The 25,000-nt window shown below is 38.4% G+C and overlaps 4 protein-coding genes across 5 annotated transcripts in view; 3 read left to right on the plus strand and 1 right to left on the minus strand.

Moving 5' to 3' along the window:
- LOC138011128 (sphingosine 1-phosphate receptor 2-like) overlaps positions 1-799 on the plus strand; it is a 941-nt gene extending 142 nt beyond the window's left edge. Inside the window, exon 1 of the mRNA XM_068858111.1 lies at positions 1-799. This exon is cut by the window's left edge and continues 142 nt beyond it. Coding sequence (XP_068714212.1) covers positions 1-799 — 799 coding nt within the window.
- Positions 800-7,698: 6,899 nt separating this feature from the next.
- LOC138011129 (adenosine receptor A2b-like) lies at positions 7,699-9,684 on the plus strand. Its single transcript, XM_068858112.1, has one exon. It carries the CDS (start codon positions 7,699-7,701, stop codon positions 8,608-8,610), a length of 912 nt encoding a protein of 303 aa, XP_068714213.1. The 3' UTR covers positions 8,611-9,684.
- A 2,623-nt stretch (positions 9,685-12,307) lies between these two features.
- Positions 12,308-13,302, plus strand: LOC138011224 (adenosine receptor A2b-like). The gene has a single exon (XM_068858181.1). It carries the CDS (start codon positions 12,318-12,320, stop codon positions 13,233-13,235), a length of 918 nt encoding a protein of 305 aa, XP_068714282.1. The 5' UTR covers positions 12,308-12,317; the 3' UTR covers positions 13,236-13,302.
- An 11,335-nt stretch (positions 13,303-24,637) lies between these two features.
- The window catches only part of LOC138011125 (putative helicase MOV-10), a 24,525-nt gene continuing 24,162 nt past the window's right edge, over positions 24,638-25,000 (minus strand). For both annotated transcript variants that reach the window (XM_068858108.1, XM_068858109.1), the window contains exon 15: positions 24,638-25,000. This exon is cut by the window's right edge and continues 1,357 nt beyond it. The gene's annotated coding sequence lies outside the window, so the exon portion shown is untranslated.

Consider the following 25,000-nt stretch of genomic DNA (forward strand, 5'->3'; position numbering starts at 1 on the left):
TGTTTCTTCGCCATTTGGTGTCGTTTCAAACCTTTTGATAATGGTTTCCATTTTAAGCAACTCGCGTCTTCGAACTCCATCAAATCTCTTCATATCTTGCCTTGCGCTCTCTGATGTATTAGTTGGTCTTTCAGTTCAGCCGGGTTATATTGCCTATAGACTCATGGAAAACCAGCTTCGTTCAGTTCCATGCTTTGTAAGAGTCACTTATTCTAATGCGTTCTACATTTGCTGTGGAGTTTCTTTCATGACTCTGACATCCATTTCATACGAGCGATTTGTAGCCGTTCGGCTACATACAAGATACAATGAGACTTTTTCATCACAAAGAGTGCTGAAGTATGTGTCCGCCATCTGGGTCTTCAATATCCTCTTAACTTGCCTACAATGGGCAGGAATTAATAAAATATCGAGAGGGGCACATTTGCTTGTGTGGTTTTGCTGCCTTCTGACTTCCATCATTGTAAACACAAGAATCATGTTGTTTTTACGTCGGTACCGACACCAGATGAGATCTATCAACGTAGTTTCACAAAGCATCCAACACAGGAGAGCTATCAATCGGACAAAAACTATTTGCATGATTGTTGGAGTTTATTTCCTGTTAAACTTTCCAGTTTTGTTTGTTACAATTTATCACCAGATTTTAGAACAAGACATCAAAAGTTACAACCATTATAGCTGGGCAGAGACTGCTGCTTTTCTGAATTCATGTACAAATCCACTTCTCTGTTATTGGAAGAACCGTCACTTGCGTCAAAGTGTGAAGTCAATAATGAGGAAGTTGAGCTGTTACTAACTCCAGCTAATATCATGTTTTATTCAAGAAACATAGATACCTGATAATCAATACAATTCCATATAGTTAATGCCATTCAAGTGTGCATCGATTTGACAGGGATGGATGGTGTAGATTTCCTCTTTTTTTTTTTCTTTTTCCGCTGACGATTCAATGTGGGATCGGTTAAAAACTAGAACCCTTCAGTCTCGCACTATCTAACTGTATTGAACCCCACTGAATGCTGTATCTTTCACGTTACAAACTTGTATGTTTAATGAGAACTCGCGCGCGCCTTAAGTGGGATTATAAGAGTGACTTGCTCCTGAAACTTATTTTGGGACAGACGGATAGGGGTGCAAAAAAATAAACTATCCGCCATCTGCCAATGTGAAATTAAAATTGACAAAATCTACACTTTGACTTGACATTATGATCAAGTAAATTATTGATATCTTTTTTCAACGAAGGGGTTATATTACTTTGCTGTTAATGCTCATGGAGTGACCAAACAAGTTCCGCTTTGCTTTGCCCAAGTTTTCCTTTCTTTGTTTTGCGTTTGAAAGTTTTTTCCCGAGTCTTTGTGAAAAGAAAACGAGCCTTACACGCAAGCGTCACGTGACTATACACTGTTTCTAAATTTACTTCAGCAATTGCCGAGTAGTTGGTAAGACAGCCGCGTTATCTTTCTTTGTAGGAACCTGTAAGATCTAAGACGGCAACAAAAACGAAAATCTCTTGGAACTGTTTGAACCTTTTCAGAGATTGTTCCAGCCTAAAGTGACACAATGATCAAAAACGTACTTCCTTTTTTTCTTCAGATTTTAAAAGTGTGTTTGCTTAACACCTGAATGGCAAAATTTTGAGCTTTGACTTTTATCCAAAGGTTGTTTACTTTGTTTTCATGCTCCGCCATTACTCACGAGGAAACTGACAGATTGGACCTCAGAGGGTTGGATTCAGGAAACAGTGACGTCATTTACTCACTAGCTTAAAATGCAGCTTATTATATATTATATACGTCTGAAAGACCAAAAATTATTTCTGAACCTTTGACGTCATTTTTTCCTCGATCCAGCTCTCTCAAGATCTTAAAGTTAGTAGTGGCGGACCATTAAATAGGAAAATTCCAGTTAAAATAAAAACGTGTCTTTTTTAAATCAAGCCTTAAAACTTTGGTCGCTTACTGTTTAGTTAACATAGTTTTGAAATCGGCAGGTACAAAACACACGTTACAGGTAATTGTTTGATCCTAAACTCGGGTGAGAAATTTATTTAGTTGCGGATATGGCTATTGACGCTGATTATGATTCTTGCTTGCACGCACGGAATGAAAATTAATGGGAAGATTTTTTTGCCTCTAATAGCAAATATGTTGTTAGTTTCAATAATTTTTTTCGCTGGAAAAGTTTTTGTGAGATCTTTCGATCTTTGTGGATTCATCGGGTTGTGTAATATTCGGGCTTAACTGATTTTCATACACAGGTTGAAATTTGATACGCGTGCAGTTTTCATGATAAAGATGACAGGAGTTTTAGTCGTGTTCTTTCTGGCAAATGATTAATAGGAAGCCACAGTTTTTAACGTCAGAAAAATATTTATTTAGTCATTCTAGTGTAAAATGAAGTTAATTTGGGAAGCCCACAAGATTTCTTTAAGCTCATCTATTGCTCATTTAGGTAAATATTTACGTTCTTGACAAAATTTAAAAGTTTTAATTATTCTAAAAACTAGTTTACCTAAATTGAAGAAATGCTGCAGAGGAGAAGGCTGGTGCCCCCAACGAGGCCTCTTTCTGGACCCCATTCGAGACACCGTGACGTCATCAAATTCTAAAATCAAAATTGCAAGGTCTTTTGAAAGTTTCGAGTTCCGTGACGTCTTTCGTTTCGAAAATACAGCATTTTGAATTTCCGAATTGTCACCTTGCCTGACACCACAATACAAAGCTATTTGGTTGGAAAAAATGTCCATCCCTATGAATCTCAGCAGTTTGAGCCTTTAAATACATTAGGAGATGTGTTCGTAGTCACGTACTTTACCTCATGAGTGAGAAGTAAGCGCTTTCATTGCAAAATGATCTCCAGATGTTTTCGTTCATTACCGGCCGCTATAAAGTTGGGTTACACACTTTGACAAATTAACCCAGAAACAGTTACCGCACAGACCTGAGAATTGAAGATGTAGTTAAAAATTTGTTTCCTTCAACATTCCAAGCTCTTGGCCTTTTTCATTCAACGATTTCAAATTTATTTTTTTGTTGCATGACAGTGTAAACGATACGAGAAGCGAATTGCAAATATAGTATCGTACCGCGCTTCTTAACTTCTCCATTTGCGCATAATCACAACTCCTTGCGCCTTTGACCACAATCCCTTGGGTTTCGAAGAAAATTAGGTTCTCCCGATCGGAGAACTGCCTCATTCGTTCGCTCTAGGCTCACCCACTGTGGTGTTTCGTTTCTGGAATGATAATTTGTTAGGGTGTTTGGGAATGAGTACAAAAACTGGGTTTTGAGGAGGACAAACACTTACCTTAGGGAACCCAGTTAACGCTCACGAAGCGTCTAGTTATTATTTTAAGCGTAGCTTCTTGCTTGTAAATAATTGTTGCCTAAAATGTATTTTTTTTTTGCGATCTGAATGTGAAGCGTTACTATCCTATTATGTCTCTCCATTGAACACCCCGTGTTGTGCAGACTCATAAGGCCAGCCATCTTACTCTATTTGGCAGCTCCAAAAATGGCCGACAGACATTGCTAAGAATAAAGATCTTTTAGAATAGACATTTTAGATCCGTGAGAAATAATAGTTTCAGCGTGAGAGCGTACGCGTAAGATTGCATTCGTTTGCGTGAGTCTCACGCGCAATGCGTGAGATTTGAGAGCTCTGCCTACCAATCCAGTTACAGGATTTTTAGCTCAGTTGGCTACAGCGTCGCACTGGCATCGCGAGGTCATGGGTTCAAACCCCGTTGAAGTCTAGTCTTTATCCAATTTGGATATATTACAGAATACCTGTCCACTTACATTTAACCTCAAAAGGCTGCCATCGCAGTCCCACAGTCACTCTATAATTTACATATTTCATTCCGCTTTAACCTCAAAAGTGCCACAGTTTAATTAACCTCGTTGTTTAATCCACACTGCGGACCATTGTGGCAGTACATGTTAAAATGGCGTTCAGAACCTGCGAGATCGTAGCTTCACTTGATTGCATATCCGCAGTTCAATATATGATTTACTTCACTATATCATTCCATTCGTTAAAGAGTGAGTGTTTACTTCACGCAGAAAATCCAACAGCTGAATTTAATCTTCTCTCGCTCTTTGTTGTTCGCTGCAGAATCACAGATCTAATAAAGTAAGTGTCATCATTTCATCGGTCCTCAAAGTGCTTCAAAACATTCAGAATCTCGCAGTGCAGATTTCGTTGAGGTTGACAGAGAAGAGAAATGCCTTGAGATCCACATCTGCCGCCATTTTGTTTTTGTTTTCTTTATCACTTTGACTCCGATGACCATTGAGACAGTAAACACAATAGCCGTATTTAGTATATATAGTAAAACAGTGGATAGTGTTGAACGCGCGCGCTGATTGGCTAATCAAACTCCGCATATCCCCTTTGCTATTCACCTCCAGGCAAATCATACAGAATTTGCTCCCGAAAATGTTGTAGGTTTTGCAGGAATAAATGAGTTTAAATCATTTTTTGTGCTACACTAGTACTACCTCACTGTTTTAGTATGTACTAAAACAACTATTTACCTCAGTGTCGGTGGCTAGTGGTGGATATTTACCGTAAGTTCAGCACGAGAAGATAAATTTCGTATCCCCAAGCGGCCGTGAAATGTTCTGTTTATTTTATAGATACTGATGAATTTCCACATAAACACAACTTTTTTTATTCATGTTCGAAACAGCAAAATAGTGCAGTTAAAGTGTGCGGGTGTGCCTGAGCGGTAAGCTCTCTTGTAATTGACTAATCATTAATTATTGGTTATTACTTGTTGGTTATTTGCACTAAAATATGTACGTGACTCAGGCCCTATCCAAGTTAATAAACGTAAAGCAGTTTTAATAATCGTGAAATTTACCTAGAGGATATACCAAACTAGGTTTTCATTTAATTTTGTCTTGTCAGAGTTGATATGTGTTTCTCCTCTTCTTGTCACACTTTTCATGTTTCCGTGTCGAAATCTCGTCTTTATGCAACTTACATAACTTGGAAAAAATTCAGAGGCAATAAAATTGAAACTATTGCATCTGTTAAATATGTGAATCACACAAGGAGTATTTCTTTGACTTTCCGTCCTTCAACTGTTATAGTTTTTGTGATTTGTCTCGTAATAATTGCGAAAACTTGTGAATAACTTGTGAATACTGTAATGGCTAGTCTGACAACGGTCGCTTGGCAGCGACGAAACACCCGTTGTCAGATTAGCCATTACAGAATTCACAAGGCAAGTTTTCACAAATTTGTAATGTATTTGGTTTCAGAGGCAAGAATTTTGTCATCATTCCTATTTTAAAGTAAAAACTAACGCCTAAAAAGACACGACGTTTCGACCGAACTTCGGTCATTATCAAGCTAAAAGTCAAGATAAAAATTTGCATAAGTATAAAACAAAGAAGTTGGTGTTTCCTCGACTGAGTCACCCAGACAGGTTAATTAATTCCACAATCTCCCGCTTTATTGCAGTCAAAGCTTCTGATCAACCTGTTCTCGAGTTACCAGCTGTTAACACTGAATACAATGAATTAGATCCTGTTTGCCATTACAGTATTCACAATAGAAGATATCCTGCAAAGGTTGGTCAAGACAACGTGAACATAGGCGTTGTTGCAATATTTCGGCTGGCCAACACCAGCCTTCTTCAGGTAAACCTGAAGAAGGCTGGTGTTGGCCAGCCGAAATATTGCAACAACGCCGATGTTCACGTTGTCTTGACTAACCTTTGCAGGATATTTTCTATTTTAAAGTTTTCTTTGGTGTGGTCACGATCTATTTTGATCCAACGTAGAGCAAGTTTTGATCGTACACGGTTTTTGCAGTGGTTTAATCCTTAAAACGTATTCACAAGGCAAGTTTTCACAAATTTGTAATGTACTTGGTTTTTGAGGCAAGAATTCTAATATCATTGTTATTTTAAAGTAAAAACTAACGGTAAAAGGACACGACGTTTCGACCGAACTTCGGTCATTATCAATCTAAAAGTCAAGATAAAAATTTGTATAAGTATAAATATAAATCAAAAAAGTAAAAGGATATATATATAAAGTATGAAAATGTCAAAATGGGGAGTTAAAAAACATGCAAGAATAACATAATTAGAAATGAATAAAAAACTTTCCAACGAATTGAGTCTGACTAAAAAACATTTCAGTAATGAGAAAGTCAAACTTGTTCTTGCACATTTTTGAGATGGTAAAATTCGCCAACAAGGCAAAGCACAAAGCAATGAAGGGGGCCCATAGAAGTTGGCAGATGTGGGGAATTTGACCAGTATGGCGAGAATGACAATTTTGCCACAATCGCCAATAAGGCAAAACAAAAAGCAATGAAGGAGGCCATCAAGATCATCGAAATGTGCGCTAAGGAGACCTTTCTAGCCCTTAATAAAAGATCGAGCGATACACAATATGATATTTCTCTACGGCACTAATAGATAAATGTATAGGTGCAACATATTGAATTCGTCCGCTCGTCAATTTCGCCAATCGTCGACCAAGTAACATAAAAGTGGTTTGACAAAATTGGCAACATATCGCCAAATGTGCCAATATTGTCAATTTCGCCAAAATCGCAACGTAACGTTCACCCAAGTGGTGTCAATACCAGTGGATGAACTAATTTGACGAAATTGGCAAAATATCGCCAAAAATGCCGATTTTGTCAATTTTGCCAAAATCGCCAAATCTTCAGCATCCGCGTTTCCTAAATAGCAACGGATGATGTGCTGTGACAAAATTGGCGAAATATTGCCAAATTCGCTAATTTTGCCAAGATTGTCAATCGTGGGGCTCTGTCGCCAAATCTGCCATTTTTGTCCTCCCATGCATTTCTGGACATAAGTGGAGGATCATTGGGCACAAAATAAAGTTCCACACGGAAATGTTTTCCAATAGAGAAAGACGCATTCTTGTGCTCGTCTGCATCACACAGGTCACACTTAAATTGATAAACAAGGGATTGTTGGTTCACAATATAGACGGCTTGGCGTACGGGCTTGACCTCGCGGAGTTTCAGATGTTGCTTGATCGTGTGGCTGACAAACGTAGGCTGGACGGTCACTTGAATCTTACGGCTCAGGTCTTTGAGTTGTGCTCGTACAATATCAGCTTAAGCCTGGTCTTTAAATGGCAGAACAACGCAAACAGGATCTAATTCATTGTATTCAGTGTTAACAGCTGGTAACTCGAGAACAGGGTGATCAGAAGCTTTGACTGCAATAAAGCGGGAGATGCATATGGTGGAATTAATTAAGCTGTCTGGGTAACTCGAGGAAACACCAATCTACTACTTTGTTTTATATTTATACTTATGCAAATGTTTATCTTCACTTTTAGCTTAATAATGACCGAAGTTCGGTCGACACGTTTTGTCTTTTTACCGTTCGTTTTTACTGCAAATTGTTTAAGAAACCTTAACTGAAACGGATTCTTATTTTAAGCAGTAGAAGAAACTTTCGAATTAAATAGCGGGAACGTTCTCCAAAAATATATTAAACCGATGCAGGTGTTTTTCCAAGTTGATGTTTTCAAAGTAAGAGGAGAAAAGGACTTGTTACCTTTAAAACGTAATGACGAGTGATTGATAGGATCAGCAAGATATTTGTTCATTGGGTTGCTTGATAACCGCGGCTGCTATAATCGAAGCCCCTATTTGCACGATCGTCAGTCTTGCGAGATAAATCAAGTTATGGCCAGCAATATCTCACATGAAGGCAGTTCTTGCTTTCATCTTCCTGATCCATCCTTTCATCTTGTTTCGGAACGTTATTTGGTGAACCTTGTAACAGCCATCATAAATATTGTTTCTTCGCCATTTGGTGTCGTTTCAAACCTTTTGATAATGGTTTCCATTTTAAGTAACTCGCGTCTTCGAACTCCATCAAATCTTTTCATATCTTGCCTTGCGCTCTCTGATGTATTAGTTGGTCTTTCAGTTCAGCCGGGTTATATTGCCTATAGACTCATGGAAAACCACCTTCGTTCAGTTCCATGCTTTGTAAGAGTCACTTACGCTAATGCGTTCTACACTGCCTGCGGAGTTTCCTTCATGACTCTGACATCCATTTCATACGAGCGATTTGTAGCCGTTCGGCTACATACAAGATACAATGAGACTTTTTCGTCACAAAGAGTGCTGAAGTATGTGTCCGCCATCTGGGTCTTCAATATCCTCTTAACTTGCCTACAATGGGCAGGAATTAGTAAAATATCAAGAGGGACACATTTGCTTGTGTGGTTTTGCTGCCTTCTGGCTTCCATCACTGCAAACATAAGAATCATGTTATTTTTACGTCGGTACCAAAACCAGATGAGGTCTATCAACGTAGTTTCACAAAGCATCCAACGCAGGAGAGCAATCAATCGGACAAAAACTATTTGCATGATTGTTGGAATTTATTTCCTGTTAAACTTTCCAGTTTTGTTTGTTACAATTTATCACCAGATTTTAGAACAAGACATCAAAAGTTACAACCATTATAGCTGGGCAGAGACTGCTGCTTTTCTGAATTCATGTACAAATCCACTTCTCTGTTATTGGAAGAACCGTCACTTGCGTCAAAGTGTGAATTCAATATTGAGGAAGTTGAGCTGTTGCTAACTCTAGCTAATATCATGTTTTATTCAAGAAACATAGATACCTGATAATCAGTACAATTTCATAGTTAATGCCATTCAATCGTGCATCGATTTGACAGGGATGGATGTTGTGGAACACAGCACGTCCGTTATCTTTCTTTTCAGGGACCTGTAAGATCTAAGACGGCGACGAAAATGAAAATCTCTTGGAACTATTTGAACCTTTTCACATATTATTGCAGCTTAAAGTGCCACAATGATCAAAAACTCACTTCTTTTTTTTCTTCAGATTTTGAAGGTGTGTTTTCTTAATACCTGAATGGCAAAATTTTGAGCTTTGACTTTTATCCAAATGTTGTTTACTTTGCGTGTAAGTTTTGGATTTCATACTCCGCCATTACTCACGTGGAAACTGACCGATTGGACCTCAGAGGGTTAGATTCAGGAAAAAGTGACGTAATTTACTCACTAGCTTAAAATGCAGCGTATTATATATGTATTATATACGTCTGAAAGGCCAAAAATTATTAAAGGTAAAGGTACACCTTATTTAACGTCGGAAGTTCCTTTACTCTCTAGAGAGTATTCTCCCAGGAAGCCGACGGTGCGCTCATTTTACCCCCCTCTTTTCCATCAGTGCTCCGTTTTAAGGGTATTTAAAGCTACTTAGGCTACACTGAAAGGAAAGAAGTCGAAACAAGGATGTGAGATCCGGGGATCGAACTCAGGACCTCTTGCACCAAGGCCGCGCACTAACCGACTGAGCCCCTTGCTCCTTAACTTTCCTTCTGAACCTTTGACGTCATTTTCTTCTTGATCTAGCTCTCTCAAGATCTTAAAGTTAGTAGTGGCGGACCATTAAATAAGAAAATTCCAGTTAAAATAAAAACGTCTCTTTTTTTAAATCAAGGCTTAAAACTTTGGCCGCTTACTGTTTAGGTAACATAGTTTTGAAATCGGCAGGTACAAAACACATGTCACAGGTAATTGTTTGATCCTGAACTCGGGTTCTGCCTACCAATCCAGTTACAGAATATTCAGCTCAGTTGGCTACAGCGTCGCACTGGCATCGCAAGGTCATGGGTTCAAACCCCGTTGAAGTCTAGTCTTGATCCAGTTTGGATATATTACAGAATCCCTGTCCACTTACATTTATGTCAGTCTATAATTTACATATTTCATTCCGCTTCAACCTCAAAAGTGTCACAGTTTCATTATCCTCGTTGTTTAATCCACACTGCGGACCATTGTGGCAGTACATGTTAAAATGGCGTTCAGAACCTGCGAGATCGTAGCTTCACTTGATTGCATATCCGCAGTTCAATATATGATTTACTTCACTATATCATTTCATTCGTTAAAGAGTGAGTGTTTACTTCACGCAAAAAATCCAACAGCTGAATTAAATCTTCTCTTGCTCTTTGTTGTTCGCTGCAGAATCACAGATCTAATACAGTAAGCGTCATCATTTCATCGGCCCTCAAAGTGCTCCAAAACATTCAGAATCTCGCAGTGCAGATTTCGTTGAGCTTGACAGAGAAGAGAAATGCCTTGAGATCCACATCTGCCGCCATTTTGTTTTTTTGTTTTCTTTATCACTTTGACTCCGCTGACCATTGAGACAGTAAACACAATAGCCGTATTTAGTATATACTAAAACAGTGGATAGCGTTGAACGCGCGCGCTGAAATGCTACTCAAACTCCTAATACCCTTTGCTATTCACCTCCGAGCAATTCGGGCGGAATTTGCTCCCGAAAATGTTGTAGATTTTTCAGGAATAAATGAGTTAAAACTATTTTTTGTGCTACACTATCCCACTGTACTAAAACAACTATTTAACACAGTGTCGGTGGCTACTAGTGGATATTTACCGTAATTTCAGCACGAGAAGATAAATTTCGTATCCCAAAGTGGCCATGTAATGTTCTGTTTATTTTATAGATACTGATGAATTTCCACATAAAACACAACTTTTTTTATTCATGTTCCAAACAGCAAAATAGTGCACATAAAGTGTGCAGGTGTGCCTGAGCGGTAAGCTCTTGTAATTGGCTAATCATGTTAGTAACCATGGTGACACCAATATCCTCAAACATGAAAGATAAAAATAGTATCTTCAATGGGCGCCATGAAGATATGGTTTTAGAAAAAGAAAAAATCTTGGTATGTCATCACTATTTATATAATAATGATATATATATGATAGGTCGGACTCATGTAAAATAGTTACATCAGTTCGAGATATATTTGTGTGACCATATATATTTGACGTAGTCACATTAAATTGACATAGGCGTAAATACTTGTCGTCACCGTAAATATTTGTTTTTGCGGTAGGTGACACATTTTTAATATATAGATTTAGCCAAGCCTAAAAGCACAGCTCCCGGGCTATTCATTCTTACAATAAGTTAACCTGGCTTGAGCCTGCGATCCAATCGAAACCAAGTACCTGGTCAACTGTCAAGTTCAAAAAGCAGCTGACCTCGATGAGTTCTAAACTTAAACTTGCGATATGGTCACGTGATATTGGTCACATTGGAGGGGTGGACGTAAGTACGGTATTACGGTGACCCAACCTCGTTCCCAGGGCTTTTCTCCGCCGAGGAGAGGAGGGGCGGGAACGGAGAAAAGCCCTGGGAACGAGGTTGACGGTGACCAAAATCAAATTTTCTTGCACAGAGTACCTTATTTTCTTACCCACGGTGCTCTGCGCGCGCCTTTCGCGCGTGGTCCTGCGCTTTTATTGTTCTTCATAAACAAGACTCAACCGAGGGTAAAATAAAGCAAATAAGAACAGGTGAAAGTTTTCTTAGTGTTCTCAATGCTATTTAACTGTTAAGAGCCACAACAAGAAACTAGGTAGAGATTTCCTATTACAGTCATGATGGAAGATGCGAAAATGTCAGTATAAAAACGTTAAAGTATACATAAAACATTTTAAAATTAAATTGGAGAGCATATATGTTGGCGCTCCTTCCCGCTGTATTTGCACTAAAATAGTAACGTGACGCAGGCCCTGTCCAAGTTAGTAAACATAAAGCAGTTGTAATAATCGTGAAATTTACCTAGAGGATATACCAAACTAGGTTTTTATTTCATTTTGCTTGGACAGAGTTGATATGTGTTTCTCCTCTTCTTGTCACACTTTTCATGTTTTCGTGTTGAAATCTCGTCTTCATGCAACTTACATAACTTGGAAAAAATTCATATAGGATAAAATTGAAACTATTGCATCTGTTTTAACATGTCAATCAAGCAATGAGTATTTCTTTGACTTTCTATCCTCCAACTGTTATAGTTTTTGTTATTTGTCTCGTAACAATTGTGAAAACTTGACTTGACAACGGTTGATTGGCAGCGACGAAACAACCGTCGTCTCACTAGCCATTAGAGTATTTACAAGTCAAGTTTTCAGAAATTTGTCATGTGTTTGGTTTTTGAGGCAAGAATTCTGTCATCATTCTTATTTTAAGCAGTAGAGAGAACTTTCGAATCTAAAAGTCGGAACGTCCTCCAAAAATATATTAAACCAATGCACATTTTTTTACAAGTTGATGTTTTTCAATATGGGCGGAGAAAAGAACTTCGACATGTATGTTATTAACTTGTTACCATGGAAACGAAATGACGAGTGATTGATAGGATGAGCATGATATTTGTTCGTTGGGTTGCTTTGTTTGATAACCATTTACACGTCCGTCAGTCTTGCGTGATAAATCAAGGTATGGCTAGCAATATCTCACATGAAGGCAGCTCTTGCTTTCATCTTCCTGATCCATCCTTTCATCTTGTTTCGGAACGTTATTTGGTGAACCTTGTAACAGCCATCATAAATATTGTTTCTTCGCCATTTGGTGTCGTTTCAAACCTTTTGATAATGGTTTCCATTTTAAGCAACTCGCGTCTTCGAACTCCATCAAATCTCTTCATATCTTGCCTTGCGCTCTCTGATGTATTAGTTGGTCTTTCAGTTCAGCCGGGATATATTGCCTTTAGACTCATGGAAAACCAGCTTCGTTCAGTTCCATGCTTTGTAAGAGTCGCGTACACTAATGCGTTCTACATTTGCTGTGGAGTGTCTTTCATGACCCTGACGTCCATTTCATACGAGCGATTTGTAGCCGTTCGGCTATACACAAGGTACAATGAGACTTTCTCGTCACGAAGAGTGCTGAAGTATGTGTCCGTCATCTGGGTCTTCAACATCCTCTTAACTTGCCTACAATGGGCAGGATCCGGAATTAGTAAAATATCGAAAGGGACACATTTGCTTGTGTGGCTTTGCTGCCTTCTGGCTTCTGTCATTGCAAACATAAGAATCATGTTATTTTTACGTCGGTACCGAATCCAGGCGATTTCTATCAACGTAGTTTCACAAAGCATCCAACACAAGAGAGCAATCAGTCGGACAAAAACCATTTGCATGATTGTTGGAATTTATTTCCTGTTAAACTTTCCAGTTTTGTTTGTTACAATTTATCACCAAATTTTAGAACAAAACATCAAAAGTTACAACCATTATAGCTGGGCAGAGACTGCTGCTTTTCTGAATTCATGTACAAATCCAGTTATTTGTTATTGGAAAAATCGTCGCATGCGTCAAAGTGTGAAGTCAATATTGAGGAAGTTGAGCTGTTGCTAACTCTAGCTAATATCATGTTTTATTCAAGAAATGTAGATAACTGATAATGAATATAATTTCATAGTTAGTTCTGCCTTAAGGAGGCTCGAAATAGTGAGTGTTAAGTGGAAAAAGATTACAGCATTGTCTATCCTGTCAGAATGGTAATACTATTGTCAGACAGTTCTTTAAGGGTGTTTGCCAAGACTTAAACTGCGAGCAGAATCCCCTTCGATCTTCCTAGAATACATAGATTTAGCGAAGCCTAAAAGCGGAGCTCCCGGGTTATTTATGCTTATTGGGCTGTACGGTTAGTGAAAATAAAGGGTTTTGGGTACAACATTGAGTTAGCCGAATTGGTCTATTGTCAGCGTTTTGGCGTTTCTGGGTACTGCTTAATAAAATCATTTTCTTCGCTTTTTTCTATAGAAAAATTCATTGCCTAACTAGTGAATTCCACGGTAAATTTCACGCGAAAAACTGATATCGTATAAATCACGAAGCGATGAGTGCTATATTGGTTTCTATATCGGTTTTTCAAGTGAAATTTACTCTGGAATTCACCAGTAGGCAAGGAATTTTTCTTGAATCGCACGGGTTTTAAAAGAAAATAAACAAATCATCAGCAAGCGGACGGAAAGGAAAAAAACAGCCATTTCAGAGTCAACTGTCAGAAGCCAGTGAATAGGAATCACGCTAAAATTAGAAATCACAGACATATTAGCTCGTGAAGTGACAGATCGTGAGGAAACTTTGTCAGTTCAAATTAAAAAAAAAGTGTTATTGATGTAATTTATTCCACTTTACCTCTGAAAACGAGATCACGCGCCGGCGATCATATTTTAATGTAGCCGGCGCGATAGAAATGATTAAATTATTATCATTCACATTTTGATTTTTACTAGGTTGCCAGTATGGCAAACCCAGTCGAGGTCTGCGTTTAGTTTGTTTGTTTTATTTTATTTATTTTTTTTATTTTTTTTTTTTCCGTGTCGGTAAAAGTCTTGCCTGTCACTCCCCTGGTAAGTGGTGTCTTTGTGCATAGAGCCTTCTGCGCGTATTTTCTTAGGATCGAGAGGATAGTGGAGCTGCGTAGATTTTTCTGGTGGAGACAGTAGAATCATTAACTTAGCCTGCAATGGCGTCGAAAGTCATGTAACGCGAAGGGCGTTTTAGTGGATCCTTAAACAAAATATACCCTTATGGAGCTCAATAATGGAAAGTCAGTTGGATAAACTAGGCAGGAATCTCAAAAGCGACGAGTCCTGGACTTCGACAACAATCTATCGCCCGTCGAGACGAAATCAAAGTGAGCTGTATTTACCTACATGGTAATTTGACACGATTGAGTTTCTTGTCTTCACGCACGCATTGAAATAGGAAGAGGTTTTCGCCTCTAAGAGCAAATATGTTGTTTGTTTCAATAAATTTTTCGCTGGAAAAGGATTCTGTGGTATTTTTTGCCTTTGTGAATTATAATATCATGTTGTGTATTGAATTTTCGAGCTTAAGGTTAAAATGTGATACGGGAGAAGTTTTTTAGTATTGCTCTGTAAGCAGGAAGGGTTCACAGGCCTGTTGGAAGCGTGCTTGAGTTTCAACAAAATGAGCCCCAAAATCAGTGAAAAATTGTGTCGCAGATGAATAATAAAGTAGCTGCTATTTCCAAAATGATGGAATTACCTGGTGATAAATAACGTCGTACGCGTCTTGGAGAGTAAATTTTGACTTTGCATAAACAAGAGTTGGGCGATTGTGATCCTTGTTTTGACTTCGCTCATTTCATTGTCAAACTTTATAACACTTGACAGAAAAAGAAACTTACAAAAACTCGGTATCTTGCCATCATTTGACACAGATGCTTCACTGTTTGACGAGTAAACATGCCACGGTAACTTAATCACGGCGCCCGCTGAATTCCGGCCATGTCACTTTCGATTTTGCAACTTACTTGAACGTAGCAAAAATCTCCCAAAATGTTTGTCACTGATCGTAACTTTTTATATTCTATATTCAAGGTTCAAAATTAATGTTGTTTTCATGTCGTAAATATTTTATTCTCGATCGACCGTCCCGGAAACTTCCTTCTGCTCTTTCTAAAAACTGTGTATCAATAGTTATTTGCTTTTTCATCAATATTTGTTTTGCATAAAGCAAGCTAACAAAATCTGTACCTTGCTGAGTTCGCATTTGTTAGCGTTAATAGTATTTTCGGTCAGATGCTTCTGTTTTTTATGAGGGGTTTATTGTTTTGGTCTCCCATCCTGACACTAATCCCGCCCGACAGGGCTTAAGGACGGTGCCTACTATTGTTATTGCGCATACGTTCTGCGCATCTCCAGATACTTTCCTAACGCCTATGCTTACTAATACAGGGATATTTTTGCGCGGTTTAAAACTATCCGGAGAAAGTAGATCTTAGTAAGTACTCTTGGTTTCCAAAAAGAAAATTGGGGGTAACCATACATTGCTTTGTATTTTAAAGCTATTTACAAATATTATTCATGAATTATCTTTGAGAAATGTGTGGTTACCCCCAATTTTCTTTTTGGATTTCAATAACACTTGTTAAGATTTACATTTCCTGCATAATCACACACCGAGGCAAAAATTTCTTTAATTAGTAGGCACCGTCCTTAACTTCAGTGAACTTTAGTATTACAAAGCTGTCAGATGCTCAGAGGGCACACTTGTGGTGAAAAGAAGTTGTGAGGGAACTTGAAAATTATCAACATGTCAGCCCAGAAGCCAATGTTTCTCGCTTCTCTTTTATTTGTTATTCTTTGGAGACTGGAATGCTGTATTTCAATACCACACAATTCAGTGCCATCTGATTTTCTGTAACATTTACCACAGGCAACCCAGTGTATGCTTCACGGAAGGATCTCGTTTCTTATTGAAACACGCCAGCTTGGGTTTGAACAAGAATCGGCAAAATACGGCAACCAAGAAAGGACAAACTTCAAACAAGATCTGTACGAGCTTTAAACAAACTTCTGAAAACACAAGCTAGTTATTTTACGAAAGCTCATTGCGATTACGTGTTTATAACACAAGGGCAAAATTGTCTCGTCACTGTCGAGGCACATCGAAAAACCGTTAAAGCAAACAAGGTAAAAAACACTTGTTCGCTCGCATTTTAGAGCAAAACAAACAAACAACATCAGCTATTTCTTTATATCCAAAATAGTACAGACGATTTCTATTTAATTCCAGTGGAGAATAAAAATTCGAGTTTCATTCCTGAACAAGGAAAAACAACCATTAAACCACTTTTTAAGAATACGCATCCACTTGAAATAACGCATCCGTAAAAATAACAAACGATTTTGTGTCGAAGAAAATAACTTTGGAGTTACTTCTTCCACCAAATTTGAGCTATTACTGGTATACCGTTTTGTCGTTCTCGTTCTCTTTCGATCTTCTTTCGTTTCTGTAATGTTCGTGTCATAGGTCGTCCAGGCATGATGCAACCTTATCAGATCTTCTAAACTGGGGATAAGCCTGTGCTAAAAATTGCAATACAGATAAAAAAGCAGCTCCAAACAAATGAAAAATAAACACTCAGCATTAAGTTTATATCCCTCCGATGCTTGACTTGCTTAACTGCGTGGCCGCCAGTGTGGACCACAGCTATCGTAATACGTCAAACTGGATTGAGACCAGCAAAAATGCAGAGAGAAAATATTTTCCAAACCGTTTTCCACCTGAAGACGAAAAGCGTTGAATGTTAAGAGTTTCAGTTGACGAAGTATGACCGTGTAGCCGCGTCGAGCCTCAGAAGCCTCGTTTATGTTTAGGCGAGGTAACCTGGCTTGAGCCTGCGATCCAATAGAAAACCAATACCTGGTCAGCGGTCAACTTTAAAAAAATAGTTGACCTCGATCGGCTCTAAACTTGAGCCAGCGATTTGGTTAAGTGATACTGGTCAGAAGATACCTTGTTTTGACAGGTGTCAATTGACCATAACATGGAAGTCCAATATCAAAGATGTATGGTGTAAACTAGTGTGATACTGGTCACATTGGCATACATGGATGGGTGAACGTACGTACGGTCTTACGTACGGACGGACGGTCGATGACGTCATAGCTAAAACCAAAATTTCTCGAATCCATGGTTACCGACTGGGTTACCATATTTTCTTAACTATGGTAATCCGCGCGCGCGCGGGGCTCCGCTATGATCCAAATATTTTTTCTTAGTGTAAATATAAATTAAATGTCATTGGTGTTATACATCTGTGTACAGGTATGCCTCCGTATACATTGTTAGTTAGCATATATATGAAAACTTAATATTGGCGCTAATTGCGACAAATCATCATATAAATAAAATATATGCCAGAATCATTGTAGAAGTATCGTGAAGTTAAAAAATTATGTCTCAGGAAAAAAATATATGTATCAGGAAAATATATGTGTCAGGAATCTCATGTATGTATCGTGAACTTCTAAAGTATAGATCAGGATAACTATGATGTTCGAAAGGTATATATCAGGAAAAGTGATACTTGTCAGTCAGCGGTAACGCGGATTGATCTTTCCGGTTTTTCATCGGTCATATTTCGGTCATTGCGCCTTCCCTTGCCCTAAATTCTGAGCCCCTCCCCCCCAGACATTTAGTGCTTTGTTATATAGTTAGACTTTTCCTTCAACAATCGCAGCAAAAAAACCGGAGCGGGCAAAAACTGCGAAATTGTATCCTGGTCGGGTACATTTGAATTTGATCAAAGGCACGTGACCAAGAATCAACCAATCACAGTGTTGGTTTTGTTGAGTGAAAGTGAAGGTGTATAGTAACGTCACATGTCCCAACGCCATGTGGTGGGTAAAATAAAGTTTTAAAAAATTTGTGTTAGGAGGATCTTTTAATTGGTTCATTGTAGCGAGTAAGAGATTGAGTATAGCAAGTGGAACTCTGATTCCTGTGCACGTGCTTTGAATACTGACAGTCCTGTTGATAGTTGTGCAACTATCAAATTCGATTTGTGAGGGACAGAGGGTTTGAATTGGGTGACTATTACGTGCCATAGTTCTCAAAATAAACTTGCAATTGTACCTGAATTTTCCACCTACAAAGAAGGAAAGAAAAGAGACACATAATGTTTCATCTATATTGGAGGACTATGTGTTTCTATTTGGTGACAAATTGACCAGATATGTCCTTTCCATTTCTTTTACTCTGACAACTATTCCTTCTTTAACTAGGGCTATATTTCAAATAGTCTTCTCTTCTCTCAAGTTTGTTGGGAAGAAGAAACTGTGTATCTGAAATGTCACAGGGTATGTTTTCACTGTTCGGACAGACTGAAGCTACTGTAGCTCCAACAGAAAGAGGTTGAGTTCACAAGACAGTACTTCACCTCTAACTTTAACATACCAAAATGAAAACATAACTTCATGCCTGAAGCTTATGATCAAGGGTAGGGGGAAGGCAGCCTCATGCACAATGATGCCATAAGCAAGAATCAAACAGGGTCCGTGAATAGCCTTGAAAGTGAGAAGCAGGATCTTGAATTGAATTCGCTTTACGACAGGCAGCCAGTGAAATTGTCGCAGTGCAGGAGTCGTATGGCAGAATTTACTAAGGACAAGAGCAATTCGAGCACCAGCGTTCTGTAGTCTCTGTAATTTTGAAATTTTACACTTCGAGAGGCCATACATGAGATTATAATGAGTATTGCAATAGTCTAGCCGACTTGTGACAAACGCATGGATAACAGTTACTAGACAGTCTTGTGACAGGTATTTTCTAATCCTTCTGAGGCCTATGCAGATAATAAAATCCACAACTGCATACTTTGTTGATTATATATGAGATCCCGTAGACAATATCGAATCAAACCAAGCACCAAAATTCCTTACGCGATTCACGGATTCTATATCTATTGTTCCAAGTCATAAAGGAAGTTAAGTCCGAATCATTTGGAACACCATTAATCCACAAAGACAGAAAAATCTCACAAAAACCTTGCATCCGATAATTTTATCGAAAGAAACAACATACTTGCTATTAGAAAGAAGAAAAAAAAATTTCCATTTTATGGTGTTTGTGCAAACAGGCTGTGACACTCCGTGTCAAAATTTAACCATACGCAACTAAATAAAATTTACACCAGTGTTAGGGATAAAACCCTTTACTGAAGAACCATTTCCTTGAATAATGAAGCACAAAATGGACAGCAATCTTTTTTTCAAATAATTCTTGACTAACAACAATTAGTCACATTTCCAATTGCTTTTTCCCTAAAGACTGTGCAGAGTTGAGTAGAAATAAATATAAATAGCCAGACAACAGAGATCACAGATCCACTCAGGCTGTTCGATTCCTTCTTTGAGTTCATTAAGACGATTTCCAACCAGAAAAAGTTACCAGAGAATTTTCCATTTGGTTTCAGTGTTGTACATAAGATCACGGTAAGTAAAACTTTGGTACGGCCGGACGGGCGAAAGATGCAATTGTTGTTAAAGTCCCTTACTCGGCTCTTTCAAGATTACAGATATTTATTTTTCACCGCCTGTCTTGTTTATCCAATCGACGTTCGATTCTTGAGATCCATAAGGGTATGTTTTGTTTAACGATCCACTAAAACGCTATTCGCGTTACACTGACTTCGACGCCATTGCATATTCTACTATGTCTACGCATTTCTACTATCCCCTGAAACCTACCAAAAATACGCCAAGAAGACTCTATGCGCAAAGACACTACTTAGCAAGGGAGTGACAGGAAAGAAGTTTCCTGACACGGAAAAAAAGAAAAAAAGGAAACCAGAGAAATTCAAGTCGTTTTCTGACTGGATTGCCTATGGTAACCCATTAAAAAACTTCGCACTTATACTCGCTTTAAAGAGGAAGCAGACATGAACTCGGAAATGGACTATTTGGCACCCTATCACAAACTTTTGATGATGTGCTTTTTCCTGCTCAAAACAAAGCAAGGATCTCCAGTCACCCATGCAATAAAGAAGACATTCTCAGGATATTAAGTATCTGAATAGTGGTATCCGTCGAAATAACTGAAAACCACCCGTTTTATATCGTTGTATGGACCTAAATACCTGCATGGACTTCCCCCATACGGTTTCATAAAACCGGAGATTCACGTTAATTGGTGTGTGCCACAAAGAGACCTTCTAAAAATTAGCCTTTCGGAGCAGTTACTTCCATTTGCCTAATATCAAATTAAAACAAGAGTCCATCAGCGGAGAGTAACAGGTTTAAACGTGAATGCTACATTATAATGCAAATACAATACACAAAGAATCTTAACCGCGGGAGATTTGAATTAGGTACAACATTTGGTCTCTTTTTTATTTTCCCGCAAAACTTGGTTTAAAATAACTATCAACTATCTGGAATGGAATCCCCTTAACGCAAAGAAATCTCAGAAAGAACGACTTCACTAGAAAAATAACACGTCTACTTTTCGATATTTTAATTTCATAGAATAAAACATTTTGCCCAATGATATTGGTCTTAAAACTAAAAGATAATCGTACTTCAATTACTCTACTTTAAGTGCATTTAATGAATTCCCCATCACTGCTATTCCTCTGTTCTTTTATTCGAAAGAATCCGCTTAACTTGATATATATTTGTGATATCCTTCATCTAGAGTAAACCTTTTCGTCAAATATTATTTAATCTTTAGATTATCAACAATCAATCAAATAGAATCTCAATCTGTATTCCACTGTAGTACCTCACATCTTTATAATAGAAACATTTAGAGCTCTTGTCTCAAATAATAATTATTTCCTTTCGTAATCTTTGTCATTGTAAATATATTAATTAACTATTTAATCTTTGTTCCACCCAATTCGATTAGCCTGGCTAAATTTGGGTGGAAAAACTCTTCATTGTACTAGTATTGTAGGTAATAAACGTTGTTGTTATATAGCTGAATTTTTCCCCCAACAGTGCGCGCTCTCATTGGTTACTTCGAGGTCACATGACATCTAACAATAAAACTGTTTCCCGCCAAAAGTCTCTGAACGGGCAACAGTGCAAAATCTATGACGTCAGAGAGTAACAGTGCACTGTTACCCGCGAATGTTGACCGACGAGCGCCGTTGGTGTTGCCGTTGCACGTTTTCCTTTTGTGCTATATAACAAATCACTTAATGACTGATCCCCCGGGACACAGTTCATTTTGCTTCCCTCGAATTTCAACTCGGGAAACCAAATAAACTGTTTCCCGCGGGACCAGTCATTAAGTGTTTATTGTTGTTGTTGTTGTTGTTGTTGTTGTTAGACACTTTACTGACGCTGATAGGGACAAACCTGATACCAGATTCTTGTACTCTTGGGTAATGGAATCTTGGTTAAAATTAAATTGCATATGTTAATGTTTCAACAGCTCAACGTGGTCCCTTGATCTATTTGTGCTCTTGCTGCCAAAGCTGAAAGGATTTATCTCCTCGCTACATCACACAAGGTACAGAACCCCCATGACATCTATTTTTCCATTCCAATGTCTGTGTAATTTTACAGTACTTTAAAAAATCAAAGCAATGCAACATTTTGAAGGAATTTTTCGAATTCGTTAAATCACGCTTTTTGAAAAGAATTTGAATCTTTCGCCCGGCCCGCATTCCGAGGTTCTTTCTTATTCTTGGAGGGCTGGGCCGAGTGAGGTATGAAAAGAAACTTTAACAAACTTTCTACATAGACCACACACCGGTTTGGTATATCACCTTAAATTAACGCTCTTTTTATTAAACAAATACTTGGAGAATACGTCTTACTCGCGAGTTTGTTAAAGTTTCTATGTTTTGCTAGATCGTTATCCATTTGTAGACGTTATAATGTGCTCGACCCATCCATGAAAGGAAGGACTTTCTTTTTAGTTATTTTAGGAATTTTAAGAGTTTGTCCAGCCGGGGTTCGGACCCACGACCTCCCATACGTTTAGTCTGACGATCAAACAACAGCAAAGTACAACTTCCTAAACATTAAAGGCCTAATATTAAAGGGTTCAACAGAAGTTTGCCTTTTCATTGGGCAATTCTGCGATTCCGCAAACTGGGAGTTGATAAAACCCAGCCATGGGATTTCCTCAAGAGGCCCTTGCACAGAGGTCAGATCTAACAGTTATAGAGAATCCACTAGAAATTCAGGGTACTAGAGCAGAATTTTATTCCGAACTTAGTCCACTCAATTTTGCTTTGTTTTGCTTTGCTTTCATTACAGTCACGTTGAAATGGCCTGTGGCATCATTCACGTCGTATTGAAAAAAGTCGATGTTGTCATTCGACGAACGTCAAAGAGTAAGAATAGATTGCCAGCATAATTATTTCCCCCTCTCCCCATTCTCGACCCAAAAGACCAACACTATGTTAGTCAGAGGTAACTATCAATAGAGTTATTTCAGTAGAATTATGACTTAGAGTTAGCGTTAACGACTGCCAAACTCCTAAATTCAAGATTTTGGAAGTCCAAAATCTTGAATTCAGGATTTTAGCAGTCCAAAATCATGAATTCAGGATTTTGGAAACTTAACTCTAACTCTACGACATAACTCTATGGAAATAACTCTAAGAATAGCCGTCCTCTGTTAGTCAGCACCTAGATTAGGAAACTTAATTTTACATGAACCGGGACGGGAATCAGAATAGCAGAATTTTGCACGTGCTCGTGACGTTTGCACGTTTGAACGTGCGGGGCGCTGGGCGCCTCGCACGAGCAAACGCCAATTTTTCTGAAAAGGCCAATTGCAAATGTTAACCAAATAATAATTAATTCAGCTGCGGTGAGGCCCAATGGTTAGGGCGCATGCCTCGAGATCCGAAGCCAGTCTGGGATTCAAGGCTCGTTCCGGAACATCCGTTGAATTTGAGTCTGCTAGTCCCTAGTTCAACTTCTCGGCCTGCACTTGTAAAGAGCCAACTGGTTTTCCTCGGGACATTTGAGATTCTTAACAGTTGTTGTCGTTTGTTGTCTCAATTTGTTGATTGTGTTTCATTGGCCCTGAAAACCCCCAACGGGGAGCGGTCAACTGTGTATGTACGCACCAATCTCGACCCCAGAGCTCTTATCTTGACTGAGGGAGAGAGTAGCTCTGGGGAACCCTGAAACAAAGTGTCTTCTCATTGGTTTTCGTGAAGAACAATCAAAAGCGTCTCTAACTGGTGCATTCATGTTAGCACGAGGAGTGAGCAGGCGCCGTAAGGTTCAAATAGCCAATTTTTGGCTACAAGAACCCTACGGCGCATGTTCTCCAAGATAGAGTTTCCCAGAGCCTTGGGTCGATCCAAGGCTCTGGTGACGAGAATGTGTACGCACGAATGTATCTCGCCTCCAATCACACGCATGCGCAAACAACCCTTACACACACTTTATTTGTGGAGGGTAACACTAATAGCTAAAAGCTAATAAACTTGTGGCCCTCAAAAATTAGTAAAAATATAGAATTTAAATATCTAAAAAACTATGCTATCAAATCTATAAATTCTAATAAATATTAAATTAAATTAATGTCAAGCTAAATACTGAAATGATTTAAACTAAGCTGTTCTTTAAAATTACATTAAATAAACTCTTCTCAAATACAGGAAGAGAATCCTTACGTCTTAATTCTAAAGATAACTTATTCCAAAGTTTACAAGCTCTAACCAAGAAGGAGTTTCCGCCTTCTGTCTCACGTATAAAAAGTGGTTAATAAGATCATTAAATAGCCCACGTTCGATACATTATGTTAAGATTCAGTCCTAAACAAAAGGCATCATCTCGCGGCTCTGGGAAATAAATATAACGATTTGTATGAGTTTATTCCCCAGGGCCTCGAGATATGCCTTTTGTTTTGGACTGAATTTCAATATATCGAAAGTGGGCTATTGTTCAGATTTTCATGGATGTTTCTATTTTTTATGCTTTAGCAATCAAAAACAAAGACAAGGAACTGAAACTCAAAGTCTGCACAAATGAACTGAAAGAGATCAAGGATATGGCGAATGATGTCATCCAAACGGTGAAAAAGTCAAAACGGAGCAACACAGAGGATCCCGCAGCCATGAAGTCGACCCTCACAGAGCTTCATTTGGCAATAGAAACATTTTTGAACAAGTGTAGTGGAAATTACGGGGTAGATGAATAACTGTGCTGAACTGACGGGTCTGGCCGGCCAGTTCTGACAAAGGAAAGCGCCCGAGTTAGAAACACACAGGAGGGTTGCTAGCCATTCAAGAGACATGCATAATTAATCATGACATAGCTATTTGAGAATCGATTGAAGGCAGTTTGTAGTAACTTCCGGTCAGGACATCGAAATGTCAGTCAATGTCACCATATTTACTGAATATGATGTCACCAACAACAGTCCTTCCCAGGACTACTCTCACCCAAACGATCTTTTTTATTGGGTTTTTATTTTTGCTGGATTTTCGGAGAAAGTTAATTGAAACTGATTAGAACTTCATGTTAACCTTAAGACATTTTTTTTTCTAAACAATAGGAAAGGTGACTTTCTTCGAATTCAAGGCCATTAAGAAATCTACAGAATAACAGATTAAAAGTTATCAATGTTTCTTCTCCAAATCGACGTTCGATATCAGCCACTGCACCAGTCAGGAAAATCTTGAAGTTGACATTCAAGCTAAAACTGGCATCAAGTATAGGAGCAGTCTAAAACCTGGAGACGAAATCTTGTTTAAGGACGGTGCCTACTAATTCAAAAGTGTTTTTATGCGGCTCACTGAATATTCGGGAAACGCAGATCTTAACAAGAGTTATTGATATCCAAAAAGAAAATTAGGGGTACTCATGCATTTTTGGAAGATAATC

Source organism: Montipora foliosa, chromosome 7 (assembly GCF_036669935.1).
Source record: "Montipora foliosa isolate CH-2021 chromosome 7, ASM3666993v2, whole genome shotgun sequence".
Classification (NCBI taxonomy): Eukaryota; Metazoa; Cnidaria; class Anthozoa; order Scleractinia; family Acroporidae; genus Montipora; species Montipora foliosa.

Coding starts and splice junctions, on each gene's coding strand:
- LOC138011129 (XM_068858112.1), top strand. CDS start 7,699: ATGGCCAGCAATATCTCACATGAAGGCAGTTCTTGCTTTCATCTTCCT.
- LOC138011224 (XM_068858181.1), top strand. CDS start 12,318: ATGGCTAGCAATATCTCACATGAAGGCAGCTCTTGCTTTCATCTTCCT.